Genomic DNA, 17,945 nt, shown 5'->3' on the forward strand with positions numbered 1-17,945 from the left:
TAGTCAAACCAACAAGTAATTGCTTCTACAGATTGAAAGGAAGAAAAAAATACAAAATAGGCAACAGACTTACAGACACCCTTTATCATAAAATCTGTGTATATGGTCAAGAAGCACAAAAAGCAAAGCATCTGCATTGGAGCCCAGCAGGAGAGGCAACGTCCACACCGTGAAGCACCCTGTTCCGTCACTCTTCACCACACTTGTGCAGGCACAGGGTCAGTATTCCTGTCTGCTGGAGGACAAGGAGCTGCACAGAAATGTTCCCAGGGCCCTCTTCATGTCCCTGTTCCTCAGGCTGTAGATGAAGGGGTTCACCATGGGGGTGACCAGGGTGTACAGGATGGACGCCAACACCCCTGTCCAGGAGGCGCGTGACCCTGTGGAGCTGAGGTAGATCCCCAGGCAGGTTCCATAGAACAGGGAGACAACTGAGAGGTGAGAACCGCAGGTGGAAAAGGCCTTGTACTTCCCTCCTGCTGTGGAGATCCGCAGGACAGAAGCCACAATTTTAGAATAAGAGAAATGGATCCCAGCAAGAGGGAAAAACCCCATGATGCCTGTCACTAAGTACAATATGACCCTACTGATGAAAGTATCAGAGCAGGCGAGCTTGAGGACCTCAGGGAATTCACAGAAATAGTGTGGGATTTCCACGTCTGTGCAGAAGGAGAGCCTCGGTCCACTCACACTCTCAGGAAGGGCTCCCAGCACACTGATGAGCCAGCTCAGGAGAAGAACTGAGCACAGAACTTGGGGCTCATGAGGACTGTGTAGTGCAGGGGCTGGCAGATGGCCACGAAGCGGTCATAGGCCATCACAGTAAGAAGTAAATTGTCCAGCAGTGCAAAAACAGTGAAGAAGTACATCTGGGTGATGCAACCTGCGTAGGTAATGGCCTTGCTCTGTGTCTGGATGTTCACGAGTATCTTTGGCACAGTGGTGGAGGTGAAGCAGATGTCCACAAAGGACAGGTTGGAGAGGAAGAAGTACATGGGCGTGTGCAGGTGGGAGTCTGAGATGATGGCCAGGATGATGAGCAGGTTGCCAAAGATGGTCACCAGGTACAAGGACAGGAACAGCCCAGAGAGAACTGACTGAATCTCTGGCTTCTCAGAAAGTCCCTGGAGGAGAAATCCTGGAGTCCCCGTGTGGTTTTCTGGTTCCATGTAAAGTAAATGTCCCCAGGGGAGAAGCGGCAGCTAGAGGACGTCCACGGCCACCTCAGGACCCTGGCTGCCTGGGGCGTGGACCCAGTGGTCTAGGAGGCATTGGCTTGGTGGCCCCTCCTCTACTGTGGGTCACACTGGGGTTATTTAGTGACACTAGTTCCCTTTTTTTTGCCACCACCAGCTGGAAATCCCAGTCACCAAACCTAATTCAGTTCCCAAAGCCGACTGGACCTGGGGACTCCCCTGCACCTGGTCAGAGCCTTCCTGATCTCAGGTGAGTTAAGAATGACTTTTGTGCTTCACTTTGAAATGTCCTGGTAATAAACACCATTTAGGTGAAATGTTAAAAGCTGGGTCTGTATAATTCCCGTTAATGATGAGGAAGCCCCATTTTCTATAGGCTCGGTTAATTTTTAATTAAAAAGTATAATGGACCAATAAATGAAGAAATTGACTCACCCAATTCATTACCCAATGATGAATTATTGGGTGTGTCAATTTCTTCATTTAATTTTGGTGATGTTCATGAATGATGAACATCACCAAAATTAAAATTCAGTAATTTTGAAATCTCACCTATTTTCAATGCATATAAACTATTGGGAATCACATGGAAATAAATGTGCCAAGGAATTTTCCAAGTCTATGTTAACCCTGATACCAAATGACAACTGCTTGTTCTGTAGCACTAGGAGACAAAGCAGCCATGATTTCCATTAATTGGCACAAGTAGAAAAAGTCACAAAGTATATTCATTGTGTGTCAAATATGATAAACAGGTGGCATATGATCCAAGAAAGCAACGAATATTTCATGCTGGTCACTCATTCTAATAATACAATCAGCAAGATAATGATCCTCTAGCTATAATCGGATCATATAATTAGATGCAGAAAAAAATTTGTGGAAATAGATCTGGAAAATTACAATGAACTTGCTTAAATATGACAAAAATAATTCCCTTGTTTATCAGCTATATCCACTCTCAGGTGAAGCTGAGGAAATTACATGAAGATCATGAATTTACAGAAGATCATACACCTGCTGCTACCACTACCCAATGTTTTTCTGAAATTTCAAACCAATGTGACCACAGAAGGAAAAAAGTAACTGCAGCTTCATATGTTGTGGAAACATATGAACAACCTAAAACTGTTTGCAAAGTGTAACTACTCAGAAGTCTTTCTGATAAGGCTAAATAATAACACACAGACTTAATTTTCTTCTTATTTGCAGCAATTAACCAATCCACCTTGCATAAAGGTTGTATTCCATACAGTACAAAAAATGTCACACCCACAGACCAGGGTTTGGCTCAATGAAGGTGAACAGGATATGATATGAACAGTAAGTCATGTTCATTTGCACTTACCGGTGACAGAAGATTTATCAGTCCTTTCTGCTGATTGACAGCATTTTGTCTGCCTAGAAACACACGGGAGGAGAGAGGTGTCACTTGTGCACATGGCAGAAATGACTGTAGGTGGATTAAGGGGTCACTGACCGTGTGAGTGGGTGGAGCAAGGTGACTGTGATGTTGCAGGACCTATGGGTGAGCAGGAGACATGGACACTGGGAAAGACATTAGGGGAAGCCAGCATTGCCCCCAGGGGAACTAGCAATGTGGCTCCTGATGAGGAAGAAGAGGGCTGTGGAAAGAGGTCAGAGTGAGCAGAGGGCAAGGGAGGTGTTTGGAGAGAAGAGGCTGCAGTTAGCCCTGAGGCTTCCTTCTTTCAGGTTAGGCACCTGAAAATTTCTGACACAATGAACTTTCCTGTTTCCTGGCCCCAGGTGATGCCCTGAGAGGAGCTGCCTGTCAGTCCTCTGATTTCATCTGCAGAGACCTCACTCTGCTGCCTGCTCTCTCTACCGTGGTCCTGGGCAGATGAGCTTGTGATCTTGTCCTGCAGGCAGGTGTGGGGTGCAGGCAGCCGCTGTGCCCTCACCATCAGGGGATGGAACACAGTCATGTTCCTGAGGCAGAAGAGATTTTCCTTCTTCCTTGGATTGGTGGATGGACGACATCAGGATGAACAGTGTGTCCTGAATTCCAAAGTCTGAATTCTCAGAGCATTTTGTCTAGTTTTAATTTTTCTTCTGATGTTGTAATCTCTAGGCAATATATATCTGCTAGGAATCTGGGGACAAGAAATGATTGTGAAATTTCCAATCAATTTTGTCTCCTTAGAGGGTTGGAAAAAAGTGCCCTTCCCACAGGATCCATTAAAGCTGGTGAAAAAAACTTTAAATAACACAAAGCAGGTCATTAAATAATGATAAAGGGTTTGATTCCATGAGAGAAAAAAATATATAAACACATAGCCCCAACAGTAGATCACCTAAATATGTAAAGGAAGTATTTCAGGATGTAAAGGGAGAAACAGATTGTTATAAAAGAATAGTAAGGGGCCTTTTTTGATGAAAATGCATTTATTTATTATGGCATTTCTAAATTAGAGTCCAACCTTTCTGAATTTAACAAATTTTTTTTAAAAGACAGAATGAGAGGGAGAGTGAGAATTTTAATATTTATTTTTTAGTTTTCGGCAGACACAACATCTTTGTTTGTATGTGGTGCTGAGGATCGAACCTGGGCCGCACGCATGCCAGGCGAGCGGCTACCGCTTGAGCCACATCCCCAGCCCTGAATTTAACAAATTTAAATTTGTTACATTCTCTCTTGTTTTCCCATTATTAAAAACAATTACATAAGATAAAGTGGTAGTATTTTTATAGAATACTGATTATTAAAAATCATGCTTTGATTAGTTCATGAGAGTAATACATCATGGGGGTAATTTAGACATTCATTTATGCATATTGTATAATCAGATCCATTTTAATCCCCAGTATTTCCATTTTCCTTCCTCTCCTACCCCAGACTCCCTTCTAATCTATTGGTCTTCCTTCTAATAGTTTATTGTTTTTAAAAACTGGAGCATTATAAGTATGTATAGAAGTGGGATTCACTGTGGTGTACATGCCCATAGCAAAGTTTGGTCAATTTCATTCTACAGTTCCTTCTCTTTCTCATCTCTTCTCCTTCCCCCTTGATCCCTTAATCTGCTCTACAGACCTCCCTTCTGTTTTTCATGGGAATCCCCCACCTTTTAAAACATTTCTTATTTTAATCTATCTCTGCATATGAGAGAGATCATTTGACCTCTGACTTTCTGACACTGGAGGACTTATTTCACTTAGCTTGATGTCCTCCACTTCTGTCCATTCACCAGAAAATGCCCTCATTGCATCCTTCTTTATGGCTGAGCAAATTTCCATTGTGTATATATAACACATTTTCTTTGTCATGTGGTCTATTCATGGGCACCTGAGCTGATTTCATACCTTGGTTATTCTGCATTGTTCTGCTATACAAATTTGTATTGGTATATGCTGATTTTAGTTCTTTTGGATAAATATGGAGGAGTGGTATTTTTAATTGACACATAATTATTGTACATATTTATGGAGTATTGTATGTATTTCTGGAGTAGACTTGCATATAAGGTATAATGAGCAAATTTGAATAATTAGCACATCTGACGCCTTGAATAGTTATCATTTGTGCTGAGAGCATTCAGTCCTCACCACCAGCCATATTGAAACATACAACATACTATTGCTAATGATAGTCACCCCACTGTGCAATAGAACATGAGAATTTTTTCCTACTATCTGTAATCTTTTATCTATTGACTAGTCTCCTCCATCTGTTAATCTCCCTTATCTTTCTAGCCTGTAGTAACCCCCCTTCTGCTTTTCACTTTCATGAGATCAAGCTTTTATAGAATCCAGAAATGACAGAGATCATGCCACAATAGTAAGGGACTCTAATATACCACTTTTGCATAATCCGCACAGAAAGTTAGGAAAACACTAGACTTCACACATTTGAGTAAATGGACCCATTAGACAGATACAGAACATTTTCACCATTGGCAAGAGAATACATTTTGTTCTCCAGCACACTCCCCAGGAGAGATAATGTGTTGGGCCACAAGACAAGACCTAGAAAATTCAAGCAGATTGAAATCATATCTAGTATCTTTTCCAAAAAAATGAGTACTGTGTATCAAAAAATATTATACACCATGATCAAATAGGAGTAATATCCCACATTTTTTCTCACATGATGATCCTACAAACACAAATAAATAAATATGACACATCACATCAATTGAATGAAGGATAAAAACCATATGATCATCTCAAAAGATACAGAAGGAGCACTTGATAAAATTTAACCTTCCTTCATGATGAAAAACACTCTCAACAAAATAGGCATAGGATGAATATAGCTCAACACATAAAGGCTACATATGATGAACCTGCAGCCGACAGCTTAGTGAATGGGGAAAAGTTGAAAGCTTTTCCTGTAAGATGTGGAAGAAGGTGAGGGTGTTCACTCTCACCATTGTTCTTCATCAGAGTTCTGGAAGTTCCAATAATAAGGGCATCCAAACTGGACAGGAGAATGTCAGGTTGTCCCATTTGAGGTGACCTGATTTTTAACACTATAGTTGTCACATAATTATACATACTCATGGGATATCATGATAATTTGATATTGTGCACAGTGTGCAATAATACAATCAGCATTATCAGCCTTTCCATCACCTTAAACATGTGCTATTTCCTTTTGTGTGGAGCCTGCAAACTCCTCTCTTCCTAGTTCTTTATGAGACACATAATGAGATTTAGTTGTAAAACTAAAATGAACTTACTGTGTTAGAGAACACCAGAAGTTATTCCCCTTAGAAAACTATGTTTTGGTACTTGCTATCCAAGCTTCACGATCTTTTAGTTTGAAAAACTGAAAGATGTCACTGGGAAACAATGAGAACTGATAAATCCAGGAAACCCAAACGATACAAAGTCAACAACAGAAATCAGCAACATTTATACACAACAATCAACTAGCTGAAATAGAAATCGAGAAAACAATCTCATTTACAAACAGCTCTTTAAAAACACACAATAATAAAAATAAAATAAAATAAACCAAGGAGTTAGGAGATTTCTACAATAAGTAGAAAACATTGGAGAAAGAAATTGATGAAGACACACACAGGGAAAGATAGCCCATGTTCATGGATTGGCATTATTAATATTGTTAAAATGTTCAATCTACACAAAACAATCCATAGATTCAATGCAATTCCTATCAAAATACCAGTGATATTCTTCACGAAAGTAAAGAAAGCAATCTTAAAGATGTTGAGGAAGCACTAAAGATCCAAACAATGAAAACAACCCTAAGCAAGAAGCATAAGGGTGAAGAAAGAGCAATATTTGTCTTCAAAACATACTACAAAGCAATAGTAATAAAACAGTACTGGCATGGGCACAGACCAATGAACAGAATAGAGAGCTGAGACATAAATTCATAAATTTAAATTCAACTAACTTCAACAAAGTTGTTAACATACATGGGAGAAAGAATTATATTTACAAAAAATGGTGCTGGGAACACTGGATATCTATCTGGAGATGAAAGAAATGGGACTTATAAATTAAAAAATGTTTGCCATCACTAATTATAATTGAGATTCCAATAAAAACTTCAATGGAGGGTTGGGATTGTGGCTCAATGGTAGAGGCTTGCCCGGTATGTGGGATGTCCTGGGTCTGAATCTCAGCACCACATATAAATAAATAAAATAAAGGCTCATTGACAACTAAAAAAAAAATGAAAAAAATGCCTGCCACACACACAAAAAAAATAAAATAAAGATGTTGTATCTGCCTCAAACTGAAAAATAAATATTAAAAATTCTCTCTCTCTCTCTCTCTCTCTTTTTCTCTCTCTCTTAAAAAAAATACCTGCAATGGAAACCATCTAACCCCAGTCAGAGTGACTATTATCAAACATATACAAAAATTCTCGTGAGGAAGGGGAGAAAGAGGAACTCTCCTACATTGTTAGTGGAATGTAAATTAATGCAACTATTGTGGGGAACAGCAGGGAGTTTCCTCAAACATCTAAATATAGAACTATCTGATTCTGCAATTCTTGCATGGGAACGGAGCGAAGTCTTGGTGATCTCCAAATGTGTTGATAGGTGATTCTGCTAAGGCGCTCTCCAAGTCTTGCGTGGGCTAGAACTTTGGGCTTTGGATCCTGCTCCAACGCATGGTGTCCTACTCCAACACTGAGGCCCGCAGCTCCACTCGGGGTGCCAGTTTTGGTGATTTCTGCAGAGATCTGTTGTTTAGGGGTCCTCTAACACTCTCAGAGATGGAATATTCTGACTAGGTGAGATCTGCTGGCTCACTCCCTTCCCACAGCCATGTTTTCCCATTCCTGCCATCTGTTTCTTTATCTGAAGATTATTTTTATTCTATCAATGCTGTCCCTTGAGTCTCATTCTCCTAAACATAAGGAGTCTCCCCCATGTCCTTTCTGCAGAGCCCTGACCTCAAACTAGAGGATTTATTTCATTGCTTTGCCTACCCTCCTACAGGCTCATTCAATACCCTCTAGATTCACAAGCAGAAGACATTGCTGTCCTCTGATCCTGCAATTCTCCTACCTAGGATAAATCCCATGGAAAGGAAATGAGTATATTGAAGAGATATCTGCATTCCCATGTTTGTTTCAGGATTTTCACGATAGCTAAGATATGGAATCAACCTGAGTGCCCATTTACAGATGAATGGATAATGAAATGTGGTATATTTACACATTTTAAAGTTACAGAGCCCTGACAATGAAAGAAATCCTGTCATTTGCAGTAACATGGATAAATAGATCCATATAGATTATGTTAAGTGAAAGAAACTGGGAACAGAAATAAGTCCCATATCTTCTAACTCCTAAGTGGAACCTAAGAAAATTGACTTCATTGAAGTTGACAGTAGAATAGTGGTTACCAGAGTTTGGGAATGGAAAGAGGGAGGGAGAATAGAAAGAAGTGTGTGATTAGGTGCAAAAATACAGTTAGGCAGAAAAGGCTCTCATCTTCTATAATACAGTAGGGCGACTAAAGGTAACAGTAATTTATGGTGGATTTGAAAAAAGCTGAAAAATATAATTTCAAGTATTTCCAATGCAAATAAATCATAAATGTTTGAGATGATGAAAATGCTAATCACCCCGAATAAATCATTACACATTATGTTTATTTATAGGCTTATAAATATAGCACACCACATACCATAAATATGTACAATTCAGCATGCATTAAAAATAACAAAGAAGGGCTGGGGATGTGGCTCAAGCGGTAGCGTGCTTGCCTGGCATGCGTGCGGCCCGGGTTCGATCCTCAGCACCACATACAAACAAAAGATGTTGTGTCTGCCGAAAACTAAAAAATAAATATTAAAATTCTCTCTCTCTCTCTTAAAAAATTCTAAAAAAAATAACAAAGAAGACCTAAATAATTAGAGAGATAGAATGTGCATCGTGCCTTGGCAGTGATGCAAAAGAAATCACCACATAGTAAGCGTCCTAAAGCAACACCCATGTATTATCTTCTGGCATGTGTGAGGTCCTGGTCTGAATCTCAGAACCACATATAAATAAGTAAAATAAAGGCCCATTGACAACTAAAGAAAATAATTTAAAAGAAACCTGCAATGAAACCATCTAATCCCAGTCAGAGTGACTATTATCAAATATATACAAAAATTCTGGTGAGGATGGGGTGAAAGAGGAACTCTTGCATATTGTTGGTGGAATGTATATTAATACAATCATTGTGGGGAACAGTAGGGAGTTTCCTCAAACATCTAAAGATAGAACTATCTGATTCTGCAATTTTCCTACAAAGGATAAATCCTGTGGGAAGGAAATGAGTATGTTGAAGAGATATCTTCATTCCCATGTTTGTTTTAGGATTTTCACAATAGCTAAGATATGGAATCAACCCGAGTGTACAATTCCAGATGAATTTAGGTATACATGACAGCTTTGTCTGCTCAGGGCTTCTCACACATTGGCCAAATCAAACCACTGGTCAGGCTATGTTCTCAGTGGGAGCTCAGGAGTCTCCTCTGGGCTCATGCAGGAAATTGGCAGAATTCTGTTTTTTGCCTTGGTAGAACTAGCTCCTGTTACCTGACTGGTTATTGGACAAGGTTCAATTTCAGCACCAGGAATTGTCCTTGGTCTGTAGCCATTGGGGCCTCTCCCAATATGGTGGCTCACTATGGCAAGGACAACTGAGAAATCACCCTCTCAGGACCCCTTGTCATTGCTGGCACATTCCCTATCTCTGCATTTATAGACCTCCTTTATTTGCTGTCCCCAACCCTTTGCCCCACATTTGTAAGCCTTCTGCCTTCTTTCCCATCAGAGTGAATTCTCACTCATCCACCTTCCTCAGTGTTCAGCAGCATTTCCCACTAACCTCTCAAACCACTTGCTCTATCAAATGATCTGTGGAATAATTCATTCAGCAAGTGTCTATTGAGCACCTGCTATGTTCCAGGTACATGGAACACAGCATTCACGGTGTTTCCATTCTGTTACAGACTGCACATTTCTGAGTCCTCCTGTGTGGAGATTGGAACTCCCATTGGGCCCAATGGGGCAGACCACTTAACCATTCTGAGACCCCATGGGTTTGAATGTAGGACAAGGTTCACAATACAGACCAAGAATGGGCTTTTATAAAAACTAAATGAGGGAATTATTACACACTGCTAATCTCAGGGCAATGTGCATAAAAGGATCTAAATTTCTCTCTTTATAAAATTTTTATGAATACATGACCACATGACAACTTTCAGCTTGTGTTATAAGCATATTTTTTGTTTGTTTGTTGTTGTGGAAAAAGTCTCACGAAGCCAAGGCTTGTAGTAGCTTGATTTTGTATTCAGAGATCACAGTTCATCCATGGTTGAATAGAGGAACAGTCAATTTCCTGGAGATGGGGCTCAAGCTCATGGGGACTCAAGGGACCTGGTGAAGTAGGTTTCTCAGTCTTAGACTTAGGAAAAAACTTTGTCAGGGTTAGGGGAAGGTGTGGGAAGTTTGATATATAGAAGGCAGAATAGTTCTTGGAGAAAAGTAATAATGACTGATTCACGTGGCACTTAATTAGTCATCTTGGGAACAGAGAATCGGCAAAAAATAAATTGCTTTTGGTGCAGAGCAAAGTCCCACAGGGAAATGATGTCTGAGTGTTGGAATAACAAGAGGGAAGTGTGCCTCATGAGCAGACACACAGGGAGTGCTTATCTTCCTGCCCCTGTCCCCCAGCATGTGTGCTGCCATGGTCTGGGTGGAGTGGGCTTCCTTGCTTTAGAGCTCTATGTCTGCTTTGGAATCTGAGCTTTGACTCCTTCCTGCAGTCTTGCCTGGCAGTGCCACTACAGTGTCCGTTGTCAACCGTCCAGGGAGGAACTTGGACTTCCTTCCAGAAACCCATCCAGGTGAGCCTGAGAGCCCAGCGGGTGCTGCAGAAAGGCTTCTGCAGCCAAGAGCGTGTGCCTAAGTTCAGCCAAGTGCCAAACCAGCCTTGCCCAGAGCTGGGAGGTTGCTGTGGTTGATTATTGAATTACTTGGTTAATTCACTGATGTATTTTTTTTACCATGTTGAAAAGGAAGTGAACAGTGAGATCAGCAATGCAGGGTCCTTGCTGACAATAAAGTGGTGACAAAGGCAGCCCCAGTGGAAGAGGGAGTGGAGGCTTTATATGTATGGTTATTTGTGTCAATTAACAAGTAAACACAGTTAGTCAAGCCAACATTGAATGGTGCAGGAAACACAGGTTTTCTAATTTTTCATATAAAATACCCATTTGTGTTGTTGTTTTGTATATTATTTTTTATTTATTCTTCCTTTTTTTTTAAAAAAATATGGACATTCCACGTGTGTGTCGGCACCAAGTAGACTTATGTCTATCCTTTGATAAATGTGTGTTTGATTTTCAATTACGTTTGATGGTTCTGGTTGGAATGTAACTGGAGTTGAGATGCAGCCAGGAACAAGAAGCTCTTTCTAACAAAATTTCAGATACACCTGAGTTTAATAGACTGGTTTTATCCTGAGAGCCACTTGATTCCTCTCTTTGTTTTAATTGAACAGAATTTCTTTTTGTTTCCTTGAATGCAGAGTGCAAAATCACCTTTCCAAATGGCAACCCACGTGTAAATGTGTGTGGCAGAGTGAGAGCTCTGAGGACTGTCTTTTCCTTTGTTGAGGAAAAATAATTTGCTGTTGACGTCTTCCCTGTCATCCTTTCATTTTAAATAGTGTGACTAAAGGGAGAAGTACAGGGCAGACATGGGCCCAGAAGGCTGTGGACTGCAGCATATTTTTTAAGTTGTGTGTGTGTGTGTGTGCACCTGTGTTTGCTTTTGACTTTAGGGTTTTTAGAGAAAGGAGACCTGAGCTGAGAGTATTCCAGAAGGCGACTCATAACACACAACCCCTAGCATAAGGCCACTGAGAGAAATAAACAAGGTGCTACCTATTCACAGAAAGCCCAGGAGGCTCCTCAAGGGGGAATCTGTGCCTTGTCACCCTGGGACACCAGCTCACGTCCCCCACCCCCCCTTGCTGATCCTCCTGCCACTCTGGCTTCCTGGTTGAACTTGAACATCAGGAACAAGCCCCTTCCTCAGGCCCTCTGCACTGACCATCCTCCATTCTGCCTGACACACGTGTCTGCAGGTGACTCTGTGGCCCCCTCCCTGTCCTTCTGGAGGGCTTACATGCTGTGTCACCTAAGGGCTGATCTTGTCTGAACACCCGGAAGGAAATGACACTCCTGCTGCCCTTGCTCCTTAGGAGCTTCAGTGTACTGACCTTCATCAGAATGTGGAAGGATTACTGTTTCCCCTATGAATATTTGCTCTGACTTCCTTCTATTATTTTCCCCCTCACTGGATTGCAGGGATGTTCAGTTTGTTGCGAGTGATCTATCATTGCCTACATGGTGCTTGGATCACCAAAATTATTAACTTATATTCCTCAAATACAAGAAAGAGTCAGTCTTTAGTGATCTGTAATGAAGGTTCTCTTGGGGAAAGACCAAGACAGTGAGACAGTAACTCCAAATTGAAGGTGGCCAGGGGATCCCCTAAAGAGGAAGTGAATCATAAACAAAGCTTAGCAGTTAGTCTTGATTGTACACTTCAAAGATCCCCTTCCTTCAGGTTAGTACTCCCTAATTGTGTCAAATGATTTCTCTGTATTTTTTTTATTAGTCACATTAAATAAATGGAGCCAGGCAATGACACACGCATTACAAAATTTCTTCTTCTGGGAATTTCAGAGGACCCCACATTGCAACCCTTCCTCTTTGGGCTGTTTCTGTTTATGTACCTGGTCACTGTGCTGGGGAACCTGCTCATCATCATGGCCACTATCTCAGACTCCCACCTGCACACGCCCATGTACTTCTTCCTCATCAACCTGTCCTTTGCAGACATCTGCTTCACCACAACGAGCATCCCCAAGATGCTGGTGAACATCCAGACCCAGAGCAAGGTCATCACCTATAATGGATGCATCATCCAGATATACTTTTTTATATTCTTTGGGGTTTTGGATAACTTCCTCCTGGCTGTGATGGCCTATGACCGGTATGTGGCCATCTGTCATCCCTTGCACTACATGGTCATCATGAACCGCCGGCTCTGTGGATTGCTGGTGCTGGCTTGCTGGGCCTTGACTGCTCTGAACTCCTTAATAGACATCTTAATGGCCTTGAGGCTGTCCTTCTGCACAGACCTGGAGATCCCACACTTTGTATGTGAACTCAACCAGCTGGTCCTACTTGCCTGTTCTGACACCTTTTCCATTAACATGGTGATGTATTTTGGAGCTGTCTTGCTGGGAGGTGGTCCTCTGGTTGGGGTCCTTTACTCCTACTCCAAGATCGTGTCCTCCATCCGTGCAATCTCGTCAGCTCAGGGCAAGTACAAAGCCTTCTCCACCTGTGCGTCTCACCTCTCTGTGGTCTCCCTGTTCTACTCTACACTCCTGGGGGTGTACCTCAGCTCTTCCATTACCCAGAACTCACAATCCACGGCAAGAGCCTCGGTGATGTACAGCGTGGTCACCCCCATGCTGAACCCCTTCATCTACAGTCTGAGGAACAAGGACATCACGGGAGCACTGAGGAGACTCTTCCGAGGGAAGCCGTAGAGGAGACATTTCCAAGTTGTGCCTCAGAGACCCTGGACCAGACCCTGCGGTTCTTTATCCAGACCACGAAGTAGACCTTGTGCCTTCTGTTAATTTCCTGGAGTTTCTTTTAATCTCAACTGTGTTAGTATTTAAGGAAGCTCATTAGGAAGTATCATTTTCTCTCTGGATTGCCAACATTTTCTACCTTTTCAGTCCTAACTTCTCAATTCTTTCCATCTCAGATCAGAAGAGATTTGCAGATTTCCATGAGTCTGATATTCTGCTGAGTTGCACTGTCCTGTGGAATATAACCCACTGAGGCTGTTTCCTTTATTTTATGAAGGTGGAAATCTGAGATCACAGTTTTTCCATTTTCTATTCTTTTTCTTTTCCTTTCTGTGTTGCTACCTTAACTGCTCTTCCTTAATATGTAGAGGTCCACTGAGTGGTGGTTTTACAGTTGACCATGTGAGAAAGGCATGCACCAGAGCTTGTCTGCTGCCCAGGAGTGCTTCTGGGAATGAGGATTCATGCCTCAGTGGTCGTCCTGCTGAAACATAATGTACTGTATCTCCAGGTTTCCTACAATCCCACCATGGTCATTTATTGATACCCCTATCTGAAATAAATATGAACAACCAGGTCGTCATGATCATTGCTTTTAAATATCAGAGCAAATGGTAATTAGAAGATGTAGCAGGTTATTCTGACTGTCTCCATTCTGCTGGCACTGGTTATGGTATCAAGCCTTTGCCACCACGAACATTATCCCAAAATAAATGATTTTAAAATAATGCTTTTAGTTTTGTTCATATTGGTGTGTATGTTGGGAAATCTTCTGGCCTTTTTTCCCCCACATGTAAAAAATTTTTTTATTTGCAACATTACAGTTGCAAATTGTGATGGGATTTGTCATCACATGTTTGTAGCGGAACACAATGTAAGAACATGATTTGGCCAATATCACTCCTTATCTTCTGGTCTTTTCCATCTCTTCACATGCCTCCAGTTCCTTTCAAGGTTTGTTGTCAGGTAAGAGTCAACTGAGGACGCTTTGCTAACCTTGGCTGATTCTCTCAGACTTGGGGTCTTACTGGTTAGAGGCTGAGGGTGGTGATGTGCACTAGTCAACTCTGCATATCTGTAACCAAAATACCCAAGAACAATTTAGAGGAGGAAAAGTGTTTTGGCTCCTGGTTCCAGAGATTGAGTCCATGGCTCTGGCCCAAGGTGAGAAAGATCATCATGGCAGACATGCCTGGTGGAGAATCAGTGCTCATCTCATGCCAGCCAGCAGACAGAGAGGGAGCAGCCAGGAAGGTGCCCAGGAAGGCTGCATCCTTCCAGGACATGCTCCAATGCCCACCTGCCCAGAGCTACCACCCACTCAGTCCATTCAAACTGGGATGGATGATTTAGGTAACAGCTCTCCCACTCCACTTTCTTTATCGCTGAGTACCCCACACAGGAGCTTTTAGGGGACACCTCATACCCAAACTACAACATGTAGAACATTCTGCAAAGTTCACTGATGGGCCCTCTCCTAGTGCTCCCCTTCACTGTCCAAACCTCAGCTTTTGGAGCCTCTGTGTCTGTAGCACAGTTTTCCAAAACCCGGATCTGTTCTTTATCCTGCCATTCCCACTCCTGTGCCATGTCTTACTCTTTCACTAGTGATGTGCATGTACTTTTATTTCATTCCAATAGTGCTAGACTCAAATATATTACTTGATAGACAACAGTCATGCACCGTATGCTTTTTGAAATGGTGTTTTCATTAGTGGCAGTTAATCATCCTTGATGGTGGGGTTCATCTACATTGTCATACGTACTCATAACACAATATGCTCCCTTTCAATCCCCAATACTTCCCCTGTTACTACCCTCTCCTGATTCCCCTCCCCTACACTCCTTGTCCCCCTTTTATTTTTTTACATTTATGCCTTATAATTCTGTACAACTATGGTATTCATTGAGATGTGTTCATACACGCATGCAACATAATCTTGCCAATTTCATCTTCTAGTGCCTCCTCTCTTGCTTGGTCCCCTTTCTCCACTGTGCAGAGGGAGGACAATGTGGTATACTGCAAGAAGCCAGAGGTTTTCACCATGATATACTAATTAAATGCTTGATTAGATAAATACATCCTGACTTGGACCTGACACAATACGTGCATGTGTTGACCATCATCTGGAACAAAAGTGAATAAGCATATATTTTAATATTTTTGTTTTCAGCTAAATATAAATTTGAAAACTTTCAGGTACAATTGTGAAAATTGTAAAGGGAGACCAGGAGAAGGACTTTATATGACCAGAAAGGGTCCTGTGTTAGAAGAGGCTATAGCAATTATAATATCTATGCACCCAACAGTTGAGTACCCAGATGTTTAAAGCAAATATTAAAGTAGCTGAAGGGAGCAGCAGATGGCCAAATGGTGAAAATAGGGGGCTTTTATGCACCAAGTTCAGATCATCCAGACAGAAGTTATGAGATCATGAGACTTAAGTTCCACTTTAGGCCCAATGCAACCACGACACTCATTGGCCATTCCACAGAACAGCAAAACAATACCAGTTCTTCTTGAGCACAATGGAACATTCTCCAGCTGAGACCTTATATTGCACTACAAGACAAATCTTAGCAAACTCAAGAAGAAGAAAATATTATCTGGTGTCCTTTCCAACTCTAATAATTTGAAACCAGAATTCAATAATAGGAATTTCTGGGGTGCGATGACCAGCGCAGCCAAACTAGCAGGTTCTTGTGAGAGGTGATTGGAGATTGGAAAAAATAAGACTCATGTATGCAGATTGTGAAATTAACAGCTGGGTTTGGGTGGAGTGCTGGTCTCTGATGGAGAAGCAGGTCTAAAGAATTATGCCAGCAATCTTTATTATATATGTCTCATTAATCAGATTAAAGAGTATGCTAGCATTATTCCTTGTATCATGAAAGTTACAGAGTTAGCAACATTATGCATCTTACTCCTCAGTTACATTCTACAGTTGCAATGTGCAATGTTAGGAGCATTGTGTAGCTCTCATGAAAGGTTCAGTATCAGCAGAACTGATGAAACATTGTAGTTTTCTTAGCAAGAGAATTCTTTCATTGCCAGGAGCTGTGGGCCCGAGAGCAAGGTGCGGCTGATAAGACTCTAGCATGGAGCTTCCCCATAAAGGGCATTACCATAGCAACTGGGTATCTGTACCTTTGCTCAGAAACTTTCCCAGGCACCAAGGATGCCACAGCCATGAATTCATCAGGGACCCCAATTTCAGATACTGGTCTCCAATCACTGTCACTGCTCTCCACACTTGGGGGCTAGGGTTGCTGCTCAGCGGTAGAGTGCTTGCCTAGCCCATGTGAGGCACTGGGTTCAATTCTCAGCACCACATATAACTAAGTAAAATAAAAGGTCCATTGAAAACTAAAAATAAACAATAGGAATTTCTGGAAATTTACAAATTCAGGGTCCTTGAAGAATACGCTCCTGAACAACCAGTGAAGAAAATAAAAGGAAATTTAAAGTATCCTGAGAGAAATAAAAAATGGAAAAAGAATAAAAAGATAATGTGTGGAGAGTGAACAAGCCTCTGGTCATCAGCTGATCCTATAGTGTTGGCAAAAGCCAGGCCTGGGAAAAATTCCTTTCCCAAAAGTGAGGATGTGAACAGCTTTGACATTTGGCTCTGATGCTAACAGGCATCAGGGGTTCCAGTACAATGGGCTTCTTGGGTGTGGCAGGGTAATAGCAGGATGTTCCTTGTATTGCAACAGTAGGATAGCTGCAAAAATGTTTCTAGCTCTGTAACTTTTAGTGCACACCATCTACAACTAAAAAAAAAAAAAAGAAGCCTCTTGGTAACTCACAAGCCTTGAATAATTTACAATGCACCTATAATTTTACTAGTTCCTCCATCACAGGGTAGTGTCACACCTGGCCCCAGCTTTACTTAGAAATGTCTCTGCGTTCTCTTTGTTTCTGTGTTTTCCTCCATCTCCCGTAGCCCCCTACTTAATATCCTTTGTTAATGCTGCATAGGTCGCTGCAATAATGGATGCAGTAAAGTGAATTCTTTTTTTTTAAATTTTTTATTGTTGGCTGTTCAAAACATTACATAGTTATTGATATATCATATTTCACACTTTGATTCAAGTGGGTTATGAGCTCCCATTTTTACCCCATATACAGATTGCAGAATTACATCAGTTACACATCCATTGATTTACATATTGCCATACTAGTGTCTGTTGTGTTCTGCTGCCTTTCCTATCCTCTACTATCCCCCCTCCCCTCCCCTACCCTCCCCTCTTCTCTCTCTGCCCCCTCTACTGACATTCATTTGTCCCCCTTGTATTATTTTTCCCTTTCACCTCACTTCCTCTTGTATGTACTTTTGTATAACTCTGAGGGTCTCCTTCCATTTCCATGCAATTTCCCTTCTCTCTCCCTTTCCCTCCCACCTCTCATCCCTGTTTAATATTAATCTTCTTCTCATGCTCTTCGACCCTACTCTGTTCTTAGTTACTCTCCTTATATCAAAGAAGACATCTGGCATTTGTTTTTTAGGGATTGGCTAGCTTCACTTAGCATAATCTGCTCTAATGCCATCCATTTCCCTGCAAATTCTATGTTTTTGTCATTTTTTAATGCAGAGTAATACTCCATTGTGTATAAATGCCA

The 17,945-nt window shown here is 41.5% G+C and overlaps 3 protein-coding genes across 8 annotated transcripts in view; 1 reads left to right on the forward strand and 2 right to left on the reverse strand.

The window, feature by feature from the left end:
* Positions 1 to 17,945, reverse strand: part of LOC107145002 (adhesion G protein-coupled receptor E2-like) — a 452,375-nt gene that overhangs the window by 78,150 nt on the left and 356,280 nt on the right. The gene's annotated exons all lie outside the window — the stretch shown is intronic.
* LOC107144985 (olfactory receptor 7A17-like) lies at positions 621 to 1,356 on the reverse strand. Its single transcript, XM_015488842.2, has one exon. The coding sequence runs from the start codon at positions 1,167 to 1,169 to the stop codon at positions 729 to 731; it is 441 nt and encodes a 146-aa protein (XP_015344328.2). The 5' UTR covers positions 1,170 to 1,356; the 3' UTR covers positions 621 to 728.
* On the forward strand, positions 12,344 to 13,273 carry LOC107145280 (olfactory receptor 19-like). The gene has a single exon (XM_015489160.1). It carries the CDS (start codon positions 12,344 to 12,346, stop codon positions 13,271 to 13,273), a length of 930 nt encoding a protein of 309 aa, XP_015344646.1.

The sequence above is a fragment of the Marmota marmota genome, unplaced genomic scaffold (genome assembly GCF_001458135.2).
Source record: "Marmota marmota marmota unplaced genomic scaffold, marMar, whole genome shotgun sequence".
NCBI classification, from domain to species: Eukaryota; Metazoa; Chordata; class Mammalia; order Rodentia; family Sciuridae; genus Marmota; species Marmota marmota.